A 19,496-nucleotide genomic window follows, 5' to 3' on the forward strand; every position below is an offset into this window, starting at 1 on the left:
TTCTTGAAGATTTAAAATCTCTAAAAAGAGAGCATCATTATGAGTGTGGGAAGTACAGGGAATAACCTTGAGCTCCAACCTCTGCTTGTGTTTTACATGGGAGAGATTTCAAAACATTGGACATGAACAAAGTGGAGGAATATACGGCTTTGGAACATGCTTCCTCTAGAGCACTGAAAATGTTTTCTGGGGTCAGGGGGATTGACCCCTTGGAGAAGAACCTCTTCCTTTCAAAAAGGAACATCTTTATTTATAAAACGGTACCCAGTTGTTCAACTATAAATACATCTGAATTGTCTTGATGCACTTCATAATACCTTCCTCATCCTTTCAACATCAAATGTCCATGTTCTTTATCTGTTTTCTAAATGAATCCATGCTATAGATATACTATCTGTTGAAAAACTTAAACATATACCTTTTATTTGGCAACCAAAATATATTTGTATACATTTTTTTAGTATTGTATGACTCTCCATTGTCTAGCATGGGTGTAGTAAATATACTCAAATTTAATGGCCTCTGTCATTAATCAGGGGAGACTAAATCACTTAGAAACAGGATGTCCGGGACATAAACTGTATTCCCATACTGTGAAAACAAGGCGCCATGTGTAAATCAGACCCTGAGATCACCTCTATTCTAAACAGGGCAGGAAGCCGGTCCAGAGTCTCTTCCACTGTGGATGAACTTAGTTGCCAGGTGATCTGTTCCACAACATTCCACAATGATACCATCATGAAAAAAAAGGTGTATATTTGTTAGATTCTTTTTTACATTGTTGTGAAATGAATCTAGGCTACCACTAATGTCCACACAGTATACAAATAAGTTATTGCTTCAACAAATGTGATTATTAATAACTTTAAACACATGGTCTATAACCTCTACAGACGAAGTAAATGTTGCTATATATGAAAACATTGCACCAATAACTAAATATGGCTACCCAGGTGCATGAATATACTGTAAGAATCTATGTGGTACAGTATTTCAACAATGAAAAGAGGAGGTAATGTAATTAAAAACCAAAAAACAGAGAAGGGAACATCTATTTTGGTTCAAAACTTTATTTTTTAAAAGTGCAAAAGTATAAAACAGCTATACATAAAACCTTCAAATAGTAACTATACATTATTTATTATCACAAAATGTATTTATATTCCTGCTCAGGAGCTTTCCCCTTTGCACAGTGTGTGAAACTATCATCATCACAATTCAAATGTCCTATAGCTTCTCAGCTCATAAAGTGACACAAATTGAACATCCTTCATACAAAAAGAAAATAACATACTGCATTTAAAACCTCAAATTAAAGAGTTCCCACTGTTCCCACTTGCCTTTAATGGTAACAGAATGAAAGAGAAAGACAGAGCTAGACAGGGAGGGAGAGATAGAGAGAGAGAGAGAAGATAGAAATAGAGAGAGGAAACAGAGAGAGACATTTGAGGTCAGGTTATGTACTGTAATAGCTACAGTAGTAGAGACGTGATTGACAGACAGGGCAGACCAGGAGGTTAGGAGTTGTTGTAGTTACAGTAGTACACTGTGCTGGCGTCAGAGAGCACAGAGGATATCAGGCTCTCAGGTCCCTGCATGTTGGCCTCATGCACCCCATAAGACAGGCCTGTCATGTCTCCAGGTCTGGAGGAGCTCAGGTACTGCTCAAACTCACTGCGGTCCACCTCCCCTATCAGCTCTGAGGGATGCATCTGCTCCACCTGGTCTGCTGGGTGGGGTTGGGAGTCTGGGGGAGGGGAGAGCTGTCCTGCCCCATGGCCTGGGTGTCGCTTGGGGTGACTGGGGCTGCAGTGCTGGCTGTAGTACATGGCCAGTTGGTTGAAGGTGGGGGGCATGGGGCCAGCCTGGGAGGCTTGCTGCTGCTCTGTGGGGGAGGAGTGGTGTCTGTGGAGCATGGGGTTGGCGTGGTGGTTGGAGTGAGGGTCCTGAGGTGGGTACTCTGCCCCCTGAGAGTGGTAGGCATACACGGGCATCATGTGGCACTCCTCCTGAGAGTGGCTGTGGAAGAACATGGAGTCTGTCTCCACGGCATCCAGCGGAGATGTGTCGGGGGTGGGCAGGCAGTAGGATTCGTAGGAAGCCCCTCCGAGGGCCTGGGCTTCGCGGTAGTTGCCGAGGGATTGAGGAGACACTTGGTAGCCATGCTCATGGTGGTAACCCATGCTCTCCATACACACCCTACCTTCCCCACCCAGGGAGGTGCTCTGCTGGTTGGACATGCTGTGGACCAGGAACCCGGAGTCCAGGCGCTTAATCCTCTTCGCCTGCTTCCTCCTCCGGGGTCGGTACTTGTAGTTGGGGTGATCCTGCATGTGCTGCACCCGAAGCCTCTCAGCCTCCTCTACAAACGGCCGCTTCTCCGACACAGGAAGGGCTTTCCACGACTTCCCTACAGATCCACAACAAAGCCCACGTCAGTTATAGCGGCATCAGGCATGCAGTCTGGTGATGCGCTCCAAAATAGCTCATCATCAATTTAGTAACAGCAGAACTTTCATTTCGAAATAACATTAGTGTTATTATTGATCGTACATTTGTTGTGATTGATTCATTTGAGTTACCTAGACTATTTCAATGGCCAGAATAAGGGCAGGGCGTTAGCATCATGTGCTTTTTCAAGAGAATTATGCTTTTTCAAGATAATTTGGCCCTATGCAAATAGCCTACTTACAAACCAAAATCATGGAAGTATAGGCATAAAATAATATTTAGAATATTGCTGCTCGAATAAATGCAGTATGCTCCCACGTGGTAACACACTGCTTAAAATTATACAAATTCCCTAGCATTTGATCACTTATGAAATATTATTGAAATACTTGCTAAACAAGAAATTCCCATTGGTCTTTACAAATATCACTTCAGTAACAGGCCTACACAATCAATTGCTATTTAGTTTCCTTACCCAACATTTTGCTCAACTCCGCATTGTGCAGGTCTGGATTTTGTTGTGCCAGCCGCTTGCGCTCATCCTTCGCCCACACCATGAACGCATTCATGGGTCTCCGGATCCTCGGCTCATTCTTCCCACGGTTCTGGTTCCCGGAGCTGGACTCGCTCTTCTCTTTGGTGTCCCCGAGAGGGCTCAGGGGGTCTGCCCAGTGACAGTGTCCCATTCCAGGCATCATGATTGAGATCGCGCACCTAGCCTGGTTCTGATCGTCACTGGCGTAACCCGCATCGGGACTACTCATCGCTGTTCACCTTCGGTCTATCGACACCAACCGGGCAGCAACTCGCGTAAATAAAATGAGAAAATAAGTGTCACTTGCTGTGTAGGTATATAAAATGAAAGTTTTAATAACGCAAGTAATAGTAACGATTCAAAACTGAGTGGAAAATGTCCGTCACTGTTAGATAATAGCTTGGAGCTGACTAAACTAGAACTGACTATCTACTCTGAGGTTGGGGATACTATAAGCGCATAGGCAACCAATCACAATAGGGTGGGAGTGCTCAGTACGCCTGAGGTGTAAAAAGTTTCAAGTTAGCTGCCTTCCAGCCTTGTTTGGAGCGGGATACCACACATTGTCCTCTATGTGTAATGTGAGGTGCCCACTGTTAGAGAATGGATTAAACATTTAATTTTCATTTAAATGTTTATTCGTTTTTTTTTCTTCATGTGATACAAGACTGTGGGTGTAGGCCTAGTGTTACTGTGCGTTTTACAGTTATGATTCAAATAGAACATTGAATTCGTGACATAAACTCCACACAAATGTTTTGGATACACCAACTTATAGGGCTATAGGGGAAAAATAATGCCAAATTGAGCAAATATCAAATAATTAATAGTCTACAAAGTCATTTATTTCAGAAACATTTGAATTAAATCCATGTGCTGCTGTTCTGCGAGACATGTTCTCAATTGCTCATGCCATCCCTTTTAAATATTTGTTTACGTTTTTTGTCATGTTTATATAACTTATCACTGTATACCACCTGTAAGTTTAAACTATCCTAAAGTATATATTATTCAGACATAGGTCTAATACACACGCACTCTCTTTCATCTGTGTATTGAGATGCTGGATTTGGTAACTGGAAGTTCAGGTTTACGCAAGGAAATAATTATATTTCTAATGCGCAGATTTTAGCATCATTTTAGACTGTCTGCCAGGGTTCACAGCCATTGACTGAGGCTGGATGTAGATTATGTTGATTCAAAGAAGCGTTAATTAGGGGTTAGAAATTCTTATAGGAGATGCTGGTGAATACACTATATTTGCAAACAGTCGAGATAGATTAAATGAACAGTCATCTATCGGCCTTTGTTGTCTGTGAAGTGCAGAACCTGGGACCACAGTTAGGGGACACAAGGGCCATAGGCAGTGGTGATTATTGGGCCGTATTCTTCAAGGTCGAACATGACATGGTTGTATCTGACAACAAGGCAAGGGTCGGTCTCCAAATCGGTTTCTCTCACCCTAGCAGAAGTTATTTTTTTAAATGTAACCTTTATTTAACTAGGCAAGTCAGTTAAGAACACATTTGTATTTACAATGACGGCCTATGGGGAACAGTGGGTTAAATGCCTTGTTCAGGGGCAGAACGACAGATGTTTACCTTATCAGCTCTGCGATTCAACCTGGCAACCTTTAAGTTACTGGCCAAATAGGCTAACCACTAGGCTACCTGCATTATATCCCTGTCTTTTACACTTGAAACTGTCAAAACAAGTCATTAAATTAGATTTAATTTAATTACACTAATATATCACTAAAAGTATGTTGCAGGTGACCTTGGTCACTCTGGATCCTAAACCCTACACACACTACTCTCCTCCACACATTGGCAGGAGCTCACCTGAGCTGAGTACTGGCATCTCAAATGTTCTACTTCTTGAGCTCCTGTTCCTCTTATAGAATATTAGCTCAAGAGTATTGTGGAGCTCCTGCACCTAAACATAAGCAATACCGGCACCCAAAATGAGTACTAGTACATTTTTCAGTCAAAGTCAAGCACTGGTGGTGGATGAATGAGAGTGTGTAATTGTGTATACTTTGTAAAGTAATTTATCAGTGCTTAAAATTAGGAATAAAAGAAGTCCAGCAGCCTGAAAAAGCTATATATAGGAAGTATTTAAAACTTCAGAAAAATCACTTCTTCTTTTCATCTGCTACAGATATGACCACTGCTCACAAAAACGTTGTTATAAAACCATGGCTGATCCCTTGACTATCGCCTACAATCCTGTAGAAAGTCGCCAATCACCATGCAGCCTACATGAGACCCGAGAGAACAAGGTGAGGTGAGAGAGAGCTACTGTTGATTGAATCAGCTGCAGCCAGAATATCAGTCCACCCACACACCTCACACTATTTGAATGTTTTAATAAGCAGTCGAGAACCAAGCCGTGTCCATAGTGGTCAGGAATCAAAACAACAGCCAGAGACTGCAGGCGTCCTTATCAGTAACGGCAGGGCTTAACCTGCCAGCTCCCTTCTTTTCTTCATCTGTCCTCGAGCCGTTCCCATCATGCCATGTAGACACAGTTAGATACAGCATGTCAGACTGGAGCCTTTCCTCTCTCAGGTCAATGAGGGCTGACAGAAATATGAGAGATGCTTATACAACCCCATCGTGCCCTGTCTCGGTATAGCAAGGGGATCCAGAGTATACTGGCTGACCCTTTTGGAGGCGGTGGTGTTAGAGGGGTCTTGCCCTGTCACAGTCCGTGCGCTCGGACAGGATCTGGTGCTATAACATTGGCATCGTCTATTTTACAGCTGATGACCTGATACGGTTTTCCCCCGTGGTCTCATGAGACTGGACTGAAACCTCACTAGTTTGAAAATGTGTGTGTGCATGCTTATATATGTCTATGAGTGTGTTTGCATGTGTGAGTGCCAGCAGCCATGGTGTGTGTGTGTGTGTGTGTGTGTGTGTGTGTGTGTGTGTGTGTGTGTGTGTGTGTGTGTGTGTGTGTGTGTGTGTGTGTGTGTGTGTGTGTGTGTGTGTGTGTGTGTGTGTGTGTGCGCGTACATGCCTTGGCTGTCTCCTGGTGTGTGGGAGAGAAAAATACTATCTTTTGATGGGAGAAGTCATAAAGCCACATTTCCTATACAAGGTGAGGTTCAGAGTCCCCCCAGAGGAGGGGAGTAGGGCAATAAGAGGAGGCGACACGCCCCGCGGCCATCCCCCGTCCTCCCGTGTCCCCCACCCCGTGCCTGGGGAGTCTGGGGCTGGGTGGGGGCCAGGGCTCTCGACGCCAGCCTCTGGGCTCCACGCTCAGGGAGAGGTCACTAGGCTTGCTTACACAATGGCATTATCTCAGTTCCAGCCTCGGCTACTGCAGCGGTGAGCACTTCCTGTCCCTCCGCAAGCACTTCCTGTCCTTGGCGTAGCAGCACAAACTGTCCGCCTTCCAAGCGAGTTCTGACACACTGTCGAGCTGCTGGTCGCCAGACTCACTGTATAAATGTCTGTGGGCGGCTTTCTTGGGAATTGCACAATGCGATTGCCGAGTCCTTTGTGTTGAGTTGTGAGGCAGCCATGTTTAGTTTAAATCACTGGTACGGAAGGCATATATATGTTAGCACTCTGCTCAGATCCCAAGACACTATCAGGCTATAAGAGCCTGAGCTCGGTCAAAGCCATAGAAAGGCAAAGGTTTACCAATGGACCTACTACTCAAGTTCAAACATCATGGTTCGTTCATTGGAATAAATAGTATCGTGGATATTCATTTATGCTATTTTGAAAAATCAATTCTTCCAATTTCAAGGCCCTCCAACAGTGACACACAAAAACACATGAAAACACAATAGAACGAACAAATGAATAAATGAAGGCTAAAACACACACAGTGCAATCACTGACCAATAGGAAGTGAATAGAATAAATGTGTGTGATAGTCTGTGATTCTATGAGTGTTTAGACTAGGTCTGATTATGATTACCTCTATCAACTGCCTGAGGGGTGGGGGGGACGGGGGACGGTGCTTGCAGGAAGGGGGAACGGGGAGGATGGAAGAGGAGGTTAAAGAGGGTCGAATGTAATGTAACAGGTGTTCTCAGTCATACACCATACTCCTCTCTCCCTCTTCCATCACCAGTATGTAAATAGAAATCTAAGGTGATTAAAGCCACTTCATAGTTGCTAATGAAATGCCATCAGACGCTCAGCCTCCATTAAGGCAGAGTTGTGAAGCAACATGTAGTTAAGATGACATGCTGTATCTTTTATTTTGCGACGCCCCATATACTGTAGGAACACAGCTCTCTGAAGCTGTAATAACCCCGGCTAATTCAGTATCCTTACTTTCCATTGTGTAATCAAATCGGTGAATGTATGTTTGACTATGGTATTTAGACTTTTTATGTTTGTTTTTTCATTTTTTTATTTTTATTATCTCATTACTAATCTGCTCCATTGAAACAGATATAAGATATGAAAGCTTGTGCTCAGGTCAGGTTACGCTCAGATGGCTGATGGGAAAGGTTGTGTGGTGGTTGAGTGTGGTCCTGTTCCTTTCTTACTTCCCTGTGTTAAAGCCTGTGACCTCGATGTTTGGACTCCACAATCCCACAATACCCCAGTGTGAAGCAGATCAGAAAATGAACAAGAGAAAGATCTTACTTTCTTTCTGTCCTCAACTGACATACCTACCAGTCGATGTTGTTATTGTAAAAGATCATGTGTTTTCAATGACTTTCCTTGTTAAATAAAGGCAAGTAATAAAGTCACTGAATACAGTGCATTCGAAAAGTATTCAGACCCCTTGACTTTTTCCACATTTTGTTACCTTACAGCCTTATTCTAAAATTGATTAAAAAACAAAATACCTCATCAATCTAGTCACCATACCCCATAACGACAAAGTGTAAACAGTTTTTTAGAAATTGTTGCAAATTTACAAAAAAATCAAAAACAGAAAGACCTTATTTACATAAGCATTCAGACCCTTTGCTATGAGACTCGAAATTTAGCTCTGGTGCATCCTGTTTCCATTGATCATCCTTAAGATGTTTCTACAACTTGATTAGAGTCTACCTGTGGAAGATTCAATTGATTGAACATGATTTGGAAAGGCACACACTTGTCTTTCAAGGTCCCAGAGTTGACAAGGCAGGTCAGAGCAAAAACCAAACCAATTGTCCGTAGAGTTCCGAGACAGGATTGTGTCGAGGCACAGAACTGGAGAAGGGTACCAAAACATTTCTGCAGCATTGAAGGTCCCCAAGAACACAGTGGCCTTAAATGGAAGAAGTTTGGAACCACCAAGACTCTTCCTAGAGTTGACCACCTGGCCAAACTGAGCAATGAAGGGGAGAAGGGCCTTAGTCAGGGAGGTGACCAAGAACCCGATGGTCACTCTGACACAGCTCCAAAATTCCTCTGTGGAGATGGGAGAAACTTGCAGAAGGACAATCATCTCTGCAGTACTCCACCTATCAGGCCTTTATGGTAGAGTAGCCAGACACAAGCCACTCCTCAGTAAAAGACACATGACAGCCCGCTTGGATTTTGGAAAAAGGCCCCTAAAGACTCTCAGACCATGAGAAACAAGATTCTGTGGTCTAATGAAACCAAGATTGAACTATTTGGCCTGATTGCCAAGTGTCACATCTGGAGGAAACCTGGCACTGTCCCTACGGTGAAGCATGGTGGTGACAGCATCATGCTGTGGGGATGTTTTTCAGTGGCAAGGACTGGGAGACTAGTCAGGATCGAGGGAAAGATGAACAAAGTAAAGTACAGAGAGATCCTTGATTTAAACCTACTCCAGAGCTCTCAGGACCTCAGACTGAGGTGCAGGTTCATCTTCCAATAGGACAACAAGAGAAAATAGCTGTGCAGCGATGCTCCCGATCCATCTTAACAGAGCTTGAGAGGATCTGCAGTGATGAATGGGAGAAACTCCCCAAATACAGGAGTGCCACGCTTGTAGATATATACCCAAGAATACTCGAGGCTGTAATCGCTGCAAAAGGTGCTTCAACAAAGTACTGAGTAAAGGGTTTGAATCCTTATGTAAATGTCATCTGTTTTTTTTATATACATTTGCAAAAAAAATCTAAAAACGTTTTTTGCAAATGTCATTATTGTGTGTCGACTGGTGAGGGAAAAAACTATTTAATCACTTTTAGAATTTGGCTGTAACTTAACAAAATGTGGAAAAAGTCAAGGGTTTTGAATGCTTTCAGAAAGCACTATACACCCCCCCCCCTCTTAGCCAAAAGGCTGTGTGTGTGTGTGTGTGTTGTGGGCTATAGATCCCCCCCAGGGGAATGCTGGGAACATGAGGCCTTGAGGAAAGGGGTGCAGGGGTGGATGTGTGTGCCTCAGACAAGCACAACACAGAGTAAACCCTCTCCACTCTCTTTTCATTGTTCTGAAGGCGTTAATCTGTCAGGGATCTGCTGGGAATCAGGTGGGAATCTCCTTGGGCACATTGTCATCGTTACCGGTCTGGGCTCATTCTGGTACCCTCTCATCCCTTTCTACCACCCCAACACACTCATGCATGCTCGCACACTCTCTCTCACACTCCTCTGGGGGGGACTCTGAACCTCACCTTGTATAGGAAATGTGGCTTTATGACTTCTCCCATCAAAATATAGTATTTTTCTTTCCCACACACCAGGAGACAGCCAATGCACACACACACACACACACACACACACACACACACACGCACGCACGCACGCACGCACGCACACACACACACACACATCGCTCTGGGCTGATGTAGTTGTGATTAAACCTGTTCTTGTTTATCTCCACAGGTCAGTTCAGAGATGAGCATATCCGCCTCATCCCCCGCCTCATCCCCCGCCTCGCCTTCACTCTCTGTCTGTTTGATTAATCCCAGTCCTGGATCCAAGACACGTTTTCAATCTTCCTTTAGTCCTGCTAACAGGAGGATGTTTGAAAACTTTTCACCTAAAGTTGTGGTAACCTCTGGTTTTGTGGACTTCCAGGGGGTCGAGCAACAATAAGACGGAAACGCAAAGTAAAATAATCAAAGTCACTTTCCTGAGTACATGACAACTATGGTGGTGTTTCTTCACTCATGTAGCGTATGGCTTCATAGGATATAAAACCATTCCTCTTCAGTTTACAGTAATGTACTGTTAAACCAAGTTTCTTTGGAATTTACGGTAACATACTGTAAAAAAAATCACAGTAATGACCAGGGATATACGGACTAAAATTAAGATACGATTATAGGATGAGTCCCTTTAGGTCCCCCCTGCAGTCTGTAGAGTGATTGAGGACGTGTGTGTCTGAATCCAAATGAATCCAGACTTAAATGAAGGTACAGTCTGATTAAAGTGACCCCCTCCTGTCTATTCCAGTAACTTTACCTGTGATTGATAAGTCATTGTGTCATCATCACCATTTTAGGATAAAAAGGATAAAAGTCTCACTCACTCGTGAATCACATTTTAAAATAGAAGCACAGGGGTGACTATTAGTTAACCGGGGAAAGGGAAAACCCATGTTTCCTTACTCAAATGAACAGAGAGGTCAGTCCTTAAAGGGAGGACAATGGCTGCATCCCAAATGGCGCCCTATTCCCTATGTAGTGCACTATGGCCCTATGGTCCCGGGTCAAAAGTAGTGAACTATATAGAGAATAGGGCACCATTTGGGACGTAACCGATCTCTTTCATCTTGATCACTTTTACTGCCCTGACCTGCCTAACTCTCCACCAATGACCACTGCATTGTCTTGGCCCCTGGGCTAATTGTGACTTGTGTTTATCATTTTTATGACTTTATCCGTGAAGACAGAGGTATGGCTGGCTTCCTGACACTCCAGGCTTCTTTTTAAACCAATCACATTATTAGGGTCAACATTGGACCCCGTCTTCAAACTGTATTGTTTTCGTCAGTGCAATAATGTTCCCAAACTGATAAGACCCTATCTATTTTGGGTTTTGCGCAGAAAGGGATTTGTCCCTGATAGATGATTTCTGTGTTCCGGGGAATAAGTTATTTTAAGAGTTAAGTTTCAGGGACAGCATACACTGTGTGATAAATGGGAGATACAGTCAAATATCTCTAAGATCTGTGTTGTGGTATGATCAGGATGAGTTGTGGTGAGAAAAATGTGTAACCTTTATTTAACTAGGCAAGTCAGTTAAGAACAAATTCTTATTTACAATGATGGCCTACCGGGGAACAGTGGGTTAACTGCCTTGTTCAGGGGCAGAACAACATATGTTTACCTTGTCAGCTCAGGGATTCGATCCAGCAACCTTTCGGTTACGGACCTAACGCTCTAACCACTAGGCTGTAGATTGTCTTTAAAGGGGTCATCAGCAGTTAAGACATCTATTTGTGGACTTAAAAATGAATGGCATGTACCCATTCATTAGAATATAACTTAGAAATGCCTCATGAGCTTAGCTCAATTGTCGTACCCAATCAGAACTCAACACACTGTATATGCTTGTTTACCTCCAATGTTTGTTTACAAAGTAAAAAATATCATTTTGATATCATAGATGGTCAGTCCTTGCATCCAGGGCTCTGCCTATGAATTTCTCCAGCCCCATCCCTTAGCTTTTTACCACTTTCTTATTGTTTCTACTGTTGATTGCCCGTTTAAACAGCGGTATTGTTCCTCTGACAACTAGCTACCACATAAATAGTACTCTCCACGTCTTGGCATGCATTTGACCCCTCCGCCCTGAAAAGAAGTCCCTCAATTCATCTCATCTGTCACACATACAGGTGACGCATAATAGCACCTTCCTATTTCCATTCCTAAAGTTCAACACATGTAGATGCCTATGCATCCACGTTTGTGTGCCTTTTAACTAACTGGTGAGTGCAGAATATGAGTTAATTCCTAATCTGTGCACCGTGGCCCATGCCTTTGAATGGGATGAGAGGGACAGTGGGGCCTTTGTATGTGACAATCAGGGTGTGAATCGATTCCTCAGGCGGTCAAACACTCCTCTCTCTTTCATGCGTGGCCTTTGCCTGGTCGAGGTGCTAAAGCGTCACCGCAGAACAAAACGCTGATACCCCCAAGGGTGCTAACTGAACGCCATGTTGGCGCGAGAGGCGACCAAGGCGACCAATACCGATCAATAGTGTGTGATCAGTGGTCTACTCTCTCTCTCTCTCACTCTCTCTCTCTCTCTCTCTTTCTCTCTCTCTCTCTCTAGGCACAGACAGGGGATCTATGGATCAATAAGGTGAAGCACGAGAGCTGGAGAGGAAGAATGATCTCTTAGACAGAAGATAAGAGAGACACCATTGCATTCAGCGACAGCATAAACATCTGCATCACCGGTCTGGCTTGACTGGACTTCTACTTATTCAACACAGTGCCTTATGAAGAAACTCAATGCTACTGCATTGATATATACGTTTACGATCTCATGTGTGGTTTGTTCATTTGTTGACTAATTGATCATTGTTCATTTTCGGGAACTTCCTCACAAACGTAGTGACTTCTCCTTTGATGTTGGTTTGTGGCGACACGCTCTTCACAACGCTCATATCCCCTTCGTGTATGGAGATCACTGCACCGTCACAATGACGCAGACATAATACACATGCAGTGTATTCGGAAAGTACTCAGACCCCTTGACTTTTTCCCACATTTTGTTAAGTTACAGCCTCATTCTAAAATTGATCTTCGCACAATAGTCCATAATGACAGAGCAAAAGCAGGTTTTTAGAAATGTTTGCGAATTTATAAAAAAAAAAAAAAAAAAACGGAAATATCACATTTACATTCGTATTCAGGCCCTTTACTCAGTACTTTGTTGATGCACATTTGGCAGCGATTACAGCCTTGAGTCTTCTTGGGTATGATTGGCACACCTGCGTTTGGGGAGTTTCTCCCATTCTTCTCTGCAGATCCTCTCAAGATCTGTCAGATTGGATGAGGAGGGTCACTGCATAGCTATTTTCAGGTCTCTCGAGAGATGTTCAATCGGGTTCAAGTCCGGGCTCTGGCTGGCCCACTCAAGGACATTCAGAGACTTGTCCCGAAGCCACTTCTGCATTGTCTTGACTGTGTGCTTAGGGTTGTTGTCCTGTTGGAAGGTGAACCTTCGCCTCAGTCGGAGGTCCTGAGAGCTCTGGAGCAGGTTTTCATCAAGGATCTCTCTGTACTTTGCTCCGTTCATCTTTCCCTCGATCCTGTCTAATCTACCAGTTCCTGCCCCTGAAAACATCCCCCACAGCTTGGTGCTGCTACCACCACGATTCACCGTATGGATGGTGCCCGGTTTCCTCCAGATGTGACACTTGGCATTCAGGCCAAAGAGTTCAAGAGTTCAACTCTAAGCGGGCTGTCATGTGCCTTTTACTGAGGAGTGGCTTCCATCTGGCCACTCTACCGTAAAGGCCTGATTGGTGGAGTGCTGCAGAGCTGGTTGTCCTTTTGGAAGGTTCTCCCATCTTCACAGATGAACTCTGGAGCTCTGTCAGAGTGACCATCGGGTTCTTGGTAACCTCCTTGACTAATACCCCCCGATTGCTCCGTTTGGCTGGAAGAGGAAGAGTCTTGGTTCCAAACTTCTTCCATTTAAGAATGATGGAGGCCACTGTGTTCTTGGGGACCTTCAATGCTCAACTGTGGGACCTTATATAGACAGGTGTGTGCCTTACCAAATCATGTCCAATCAATTGAATTTACCACAGTTGTAGAAACATCTCAAAGATGATCAATGGAAACAGGATGCACCTGAGCTAAATTTCGAGTCTCATAGCAAAGGGTCTGAATACTTATGTAAATAAGGTATTTCTGTTTTCTGTGGAAAAAGTCAAGGTGTCTGAATACTTTCCGAAAGCACCGTATCAGCCCTTACAAAAATGTCCATTAAATATAAACCACATAAGAATTCACATTTTCTGTTCCATTAGGATTATTTTCCTACTGTATACAAACTGGCTCAAATTAAGATCCTACACCTGTATAATGCCCATAAAGGAAACACGGGACATTACACACAAAATGTGCTTGTCCACAAAGGACCCACACAGCCATATCCATTAAAATATTCTTAATTAACAGTTCAAAATACTGAACTTGTAGTTGTGTTCATTAAATAACTTTCTCCAGCTATCCCGTGTCCATACATGTTTTACAATATAATATAAAAACACCTTCAATTATGGGTATTCTTTAATTTATTGTTTTTCATATGTATGCCTAACATTCCAAATACAGCCTAATCAACTTGCAGATTTGTTCCACTTAAAACAATGGCTACTGCACATGCAGCTTCTCTTCCTACTCCCAAGCATATACAGTTGAAGTCGGAAGTTTACACACAACTATGTTGGAGTCATTAAAACTCGTTTTTCAACCACTCCACAAATGTCTTGTTAACAAATTATAATTTTGGCAAGTCTGTTAGGACATCTACTTTGTGCATGACAAGTAATTTTTCCAACAATTGTTTACAGACAGATTATTTCACTTATAATTCACTGTATCACAATTTCAGTGGATCAGAAGTTTACATACACTAAGTTGACTGTGCCTTTAAACAGCTTGGAAAATTCCAGAAAATTATGTCATGGCTTTAGAAGCTTCTGATTAGGCTAATTGACATCATTTGAGTCAATTGGAGGTGTACCTGTGGATGTATTTCAAGGCCTACCTTCAAACCCAGTGCCTCTTTTCCTTGACATCTTGGGAAAATCAAAAGAAATCAGTCAAGACCTCAGAAAATAATTGAAGGCCTCCACAAGTCTGGTTCATCCTTGGATCAATTTCCAAACGCCTGAAGGTACCACGCTCATCTGTACAAACAATAGTACGCAAGTATAAACACCATGGGACCACGCAGCCGTCATACCGCTCAGGATGGAGATGCATTCTGTCTCCTAGAGATGAACGTACTTTGGTGCGAAAAGTGCCAATCAATCCCAGAACAACAGTAAAGGACATTGTGAAGATGCTGGAGGAAACAGGAACAAAAGTATCTATATCCACAGTAAAACGAGTAATATATAGAAAGTAACCTGAAAGGCCGCTCAGCAAGGAAGAAGCCACTGCTCCACAACCGCCATAAAATGACAGACTACGGTTTGCAACTGCACATGGGGACAAAGATCATACTTTTTGGAGAAATGTCCTCTGGTCTGATGAAACAAAAATAGAACTGTTTGACCATAATGACCAACGTTATGTTTGGAGGATAAAGGGGGAGGCTTGCAAGCCAAAGAACACCATCCCAAACGTGAAGCACGGGGGTGGCAGCATCATGTTGTGGGGTTGCTTTGCTGCAGGAGGGACTGGTGCACTTCACAAAATAGATGGCATCATGAGGACAGAAAATTATGCAACATCTTAAAGCTTGGTCGCAAATGGGTCATCCATATGGACAATGACCCCAAACATACTTCCAAAGTTGTGGCAAAATGGCTTGAGGACAACAAAGTCAAGGTATTGGAGTGGCCATCACAAAGCCCTGAACTTAATCCAATAGAAAATGTGTGGGCAGAACTGAAAAAGCATGTGCAGGCAAGGAGGCCTACAAACCTGACTCAGTTACACCAGCTCTGTCAGGAGGAATGGGCCAACATTCACCCAACTTATTCTGGGATGCTTGTGGAAGGCTACCCAAAACGTTTGACCCAAGTGAAACCATTTTTAAGGCAATGCTACCAAATACTAATTGAGTGTATGTAAACTTCTGACCCACTGGGAATGTGATGAAATAAATAATTCTCTCTACCATTATTCTGACATTTCACATTCTTAAAATAAAGTGGTGATCCTAACCAACCTGAGACAGGGAATTTTTACTGGGACGAAATGTCAGGAATATTGAAAAACTGAGTTTAAATGTATTTGTCAAAGGTGTATGTAAACTTCCGACTTCATCTGTACATGCAGGCCTACCCTGGCATCATATTGTCCTCTATGGTGCTTAAATTACAGAAAAAGGTAGAGGAATGTGCAGTGTGTTGTTATCACACAGCTGTGGTTTTATGGAGGAAATGCACTGTGTGTGAGTGCTTCCTCTCTGAGCTCTTCCCTTTACTCTAACGGTGTATAGAAGCAGTACTATTGACAGGAAGATCCTACTTTAATGTTTATACCACATGTTAATTAGCCTCACATTTGAATTACTCTCCCATATGTGTTCTCATCACTCACAATGTAAGGAGGCCGTACCATTCACTTAACGCTCACGTGTAGCATCCATGAAATGAATACTCTCAAATATGCCTGTCTGTGCAGTCAAATATCAAGACAGATGGTTTGTGACACTAATGATGCTGAACAAATGACTTGTGAAAATTGTATTTATTTTCTTCATTTGATGACGGCTTTTTTGTGGATATTATTTTACCTTTCAGTGCAGGAATTTAATTGAGTTAAGACAATTGATCATCTAAAAATATGACAGTCAAATGAACGTAGCCAGTTGTCTACATGACATACAAATGTCTAAACTTTACTCAGTGACATGCACACAAAGGAATCGTTTTATCAATACTTAAGGTTGGATGTCTTTTCGAAATTCAAAGGGACTTATTGCTCCGGATAACCTCTCACTGTCTGAGTTCCTGATGTTAAAACAGAGATAATCTCCTGACAGGTCATTTACACACAATGGTGTGGAGCATCAGTATCAACCCAGTCACAACTCAGTACCCTCACCAAGTCAATGTGCTTTCAAAGTCCACCTCAATCTAAATATAAAGAACAACAACATGTTCCTCAATTAGAACATAAACTTATTTCCCAAAAGCCTTTCAAAGCTAACCCAAACAGATAAATGAGTCATGGAATTAGTAGTCGAATTCCGTCTATTATGGAAGGTAGAATGTCTTACAAGGATCAATAGTATTGTGTGTTGAGGAAAGTGTCTGGATCTAAGCATTACACTTAGCCTCACACTTAACTTTTGAACTTTCAACCTAACCTCAATGACCAGTGTCAGATGACCAACTTCCCCCTGTGATATTCTCACAAGATAAGAGGGGAAACTCTCAGACATACAGTACATACCCACAGTCAGAGACTCTGAATACTATCCACTGCCATCAGTATACACATGCACAATACAACATTCATACACTTACATAGTCTGCGTCCGAAATGGCGCCCTATTCCCTATTTAGTACACTACTTTTGACCAGGGCCCATAGGACTCCGGTCAAAAGTAAGGCGTCGTATAGGGAATAAGATCCAGAGCCATATATTGAGACCCAAGAGAAACTTGACCACTTCTGAATGTTAAACATATCGTTCTGACATCGTGGTCGATGCACAGCAAGTGGACCTTGAACTTTGTAGCGATTGCTGCATTTGCGCAGCAGGTTATAAGGCATTCTGGCTCGATACCATCAAAAACATTGTCTTATTGCTGGGGGCTGTGGAGTATTTGGGACCTTATCAGATGGCCTTGTGGCTTTACAATAACACTGGCTCTATCAGTGCCAGGCAGACCCCTATCTGGCAGCGCTGGCCTACAACAACTATAAATACAGCATGCAAACTACGCACACACACACACACTCAAGACGCTCCCAACCTGGGGTGTGTGTGCATCCACTAAAACATGGGATTTATAACGGACTGACCATGACAAGGGTATTATTCTAGGACCATACGTGTCAAGCGTTTAAAGTAGGAGTGCTGATCTATGGTCAGTTTTGCCTTTTAGATCACAATGATTAACACTCCCATTCGGAGTCTCTTCGCCGATGATGAGAACAACCCTAATTCCACCCGAGGAGGAACTTCATTTGAATGATGTGGAGACAACGTGTGACGCTGAAAGCAAATTTCACATTTCATAATCTGTTGCCGCATGAATGACCACTTGAATAGAATTCAAGGCCCGAGGCCTACAGTTTTGGAATCACCAGTGTGGTGCAATCAAATACATTTCCACAGAATTGTGATATCTGTGGCCACAACATTTAACGGCGATGCACAGTATGAATTTCCCTTTATTAGGTAGGAGGTCAAGCACAGATTTGATGGACCGTTTCTTATGAGGTGCAGATCTACTCCCATTGTGTGATGAAGCACAGATTTGCTGAGAAAATCAAAGCTGCTGATTTCCTGCGCTGAGGAAACCCCCTTTACGGAGAATGGCTTGATAATGCCCCAGAGCGCCCCAAGCATCCGTTCAGATAAATAAATTAATAAATAAAAACACGTCCGACGACATTAAATGTATTGTTCCTCTTTCAGGCTATGAAGTAGGAACCATATTGTTTATAATAAATAAGTGTATTAACAGTTTTGGGCCAGGTGGGTGACAGGGTCCGGGATATCCCCCTACGGCCCCCGCCACTCACACCCCTATAGGCACCTACGTGCCCAGGGCAGAACGCTTCCATTTAAGGCGGTGGTGGCCTAGGAAGTGGGGTGCTGGGTAGTGGCAGGCTGACTAGGCTGAGCCCCTGTCACGTTTTCTCGTGTGATAAGAGCAGGAGCAGGAAGCCATGTGAGGGCAGGAAGGAAGAGTGCTTAAGCTGCCTGGAAGGAGTGAGAGAGGGAGAGAGTCGGGAGCAGTGGAGAGGGAGACTGAGCGTAGAGAGAGAAATACCATCAACGTATATACGGGGAGTGAACGATAGTAGCAAGAGGAGAGCGGGAGTGAGAGGCGAAAAGAGAAAAGCAAGCTGTGTGGGTACGTCCCCAATGATACTATGGGTCCTGGTCAAAAGTAGTGCACTACATAGGGAATATGATGCGACTTGGGACGTTTCCTGTACTCCAGTCCAATGACCTTAGTGGAGTCTCTCTGTCTGTCTGATGAAACCACAGGCTTAGACAGGTGGGAAGGCTACAGCCCTCTGGCCACAGTGGACTGAGTTCTCTGTTGGGAAGCCCAGAGGGAAATAGGGAACCTGAAGTCCATGGGAGGAAGTGGGTGGACGACTACATTTGGTTAGAGAGGCCAGGAAACACTGATACATACATCCACAGCTCCAACAGACCACACAATGACTAAGAAATAATATGGATGGAAATGATTAATCATAATGCCATATTGTGGTAGTAGTAGAGATAAAATATGCTAATATGATAAATGTGAATGACATAAAACCCACAACAAAAACATATACAGGTAATAATAAGTCAAACAACACATTCAACAACTCTTTCCTTCCTATGTTAAAAGTGGAAATAAATATGCGCTATGAATATAAAGACTGACACCCCTTGACACACCTGAACTATTTGGGTCGTCATAGTCACAGGTGAGAATGTCAGAATCTCAGCTCCACCACTCAACTCTCTGTTTTTCTCAAATTCCCTCTTTTTAATCAGTCTGTTCATCTAAAAAGGATTTCTCTATTTTGAGGATTTTAATCCAGGGTCTGTGTTAATCTCTGGAACTCAGGGATTGGAAGAGAGTATGGACGGGGCATCAAATTAATTTCATGGGGCTCAGTGTGAACTGGGTATGGCCATGAAGGTCAAATAGTCGCTGCCGCTTTTGTTTATTTTCCAGTCATATGAAAACATATTTGGAAACTTGAAGACAGGAATTCATGTCAGCCAAAGGGTGGAAATGTAA

At 43.2% G+C, this 19,496-nt stretch overlaps 1 protein-coding gene across 1 annotated transcript; it reads right to left on the reverse strand.

The window, feature by feature from the left end:
• Nucleotides 1-1,054: 1,054 nt before the first annotated feature.
• Nucleotides 1,055-3,420, reverse strand: LOC118373466 (transcription factor Sox-17-alpha-A-like). The gene is made up of 2 exons (XM_035759598.2): nt 2,927-3,420; nt 1,055-2,410 (listed from the first exon to the last, which is right to left on the reverse strand). The coding sequence occupies exons 1-2, from the start codon at nt 3,213-3,215 to the stop codon at nt 1,518-1,520; spliced, it is 1,182 nt and encodes a 393-aa protein (XP_035615491.1). The 5' UTR covers nt 3,216-3,420; the 3' UTR covers nt 1,055-1,517.
• Between the last annotated feature and the right edge of the window lie 16,076 nt (nt 3,421-19,496).

The sequence above is a fragment of the Oncorhynchus keta genome, chromosome 4 (genome assembly GCF_023373465.1).
Source record: "Oncorhynchus keta strain PuntledgeMale-10-30-2019 chromosome 4, Oket_V2, whole genome shotgun sequence".
Classification (NCBI taxonomy): Eukaryota; Metazoa; Chordata; class Actinopteri; order Salmoniformes; family Salmonidae; genus Oncorhynchus; species Oncorhynchus keta.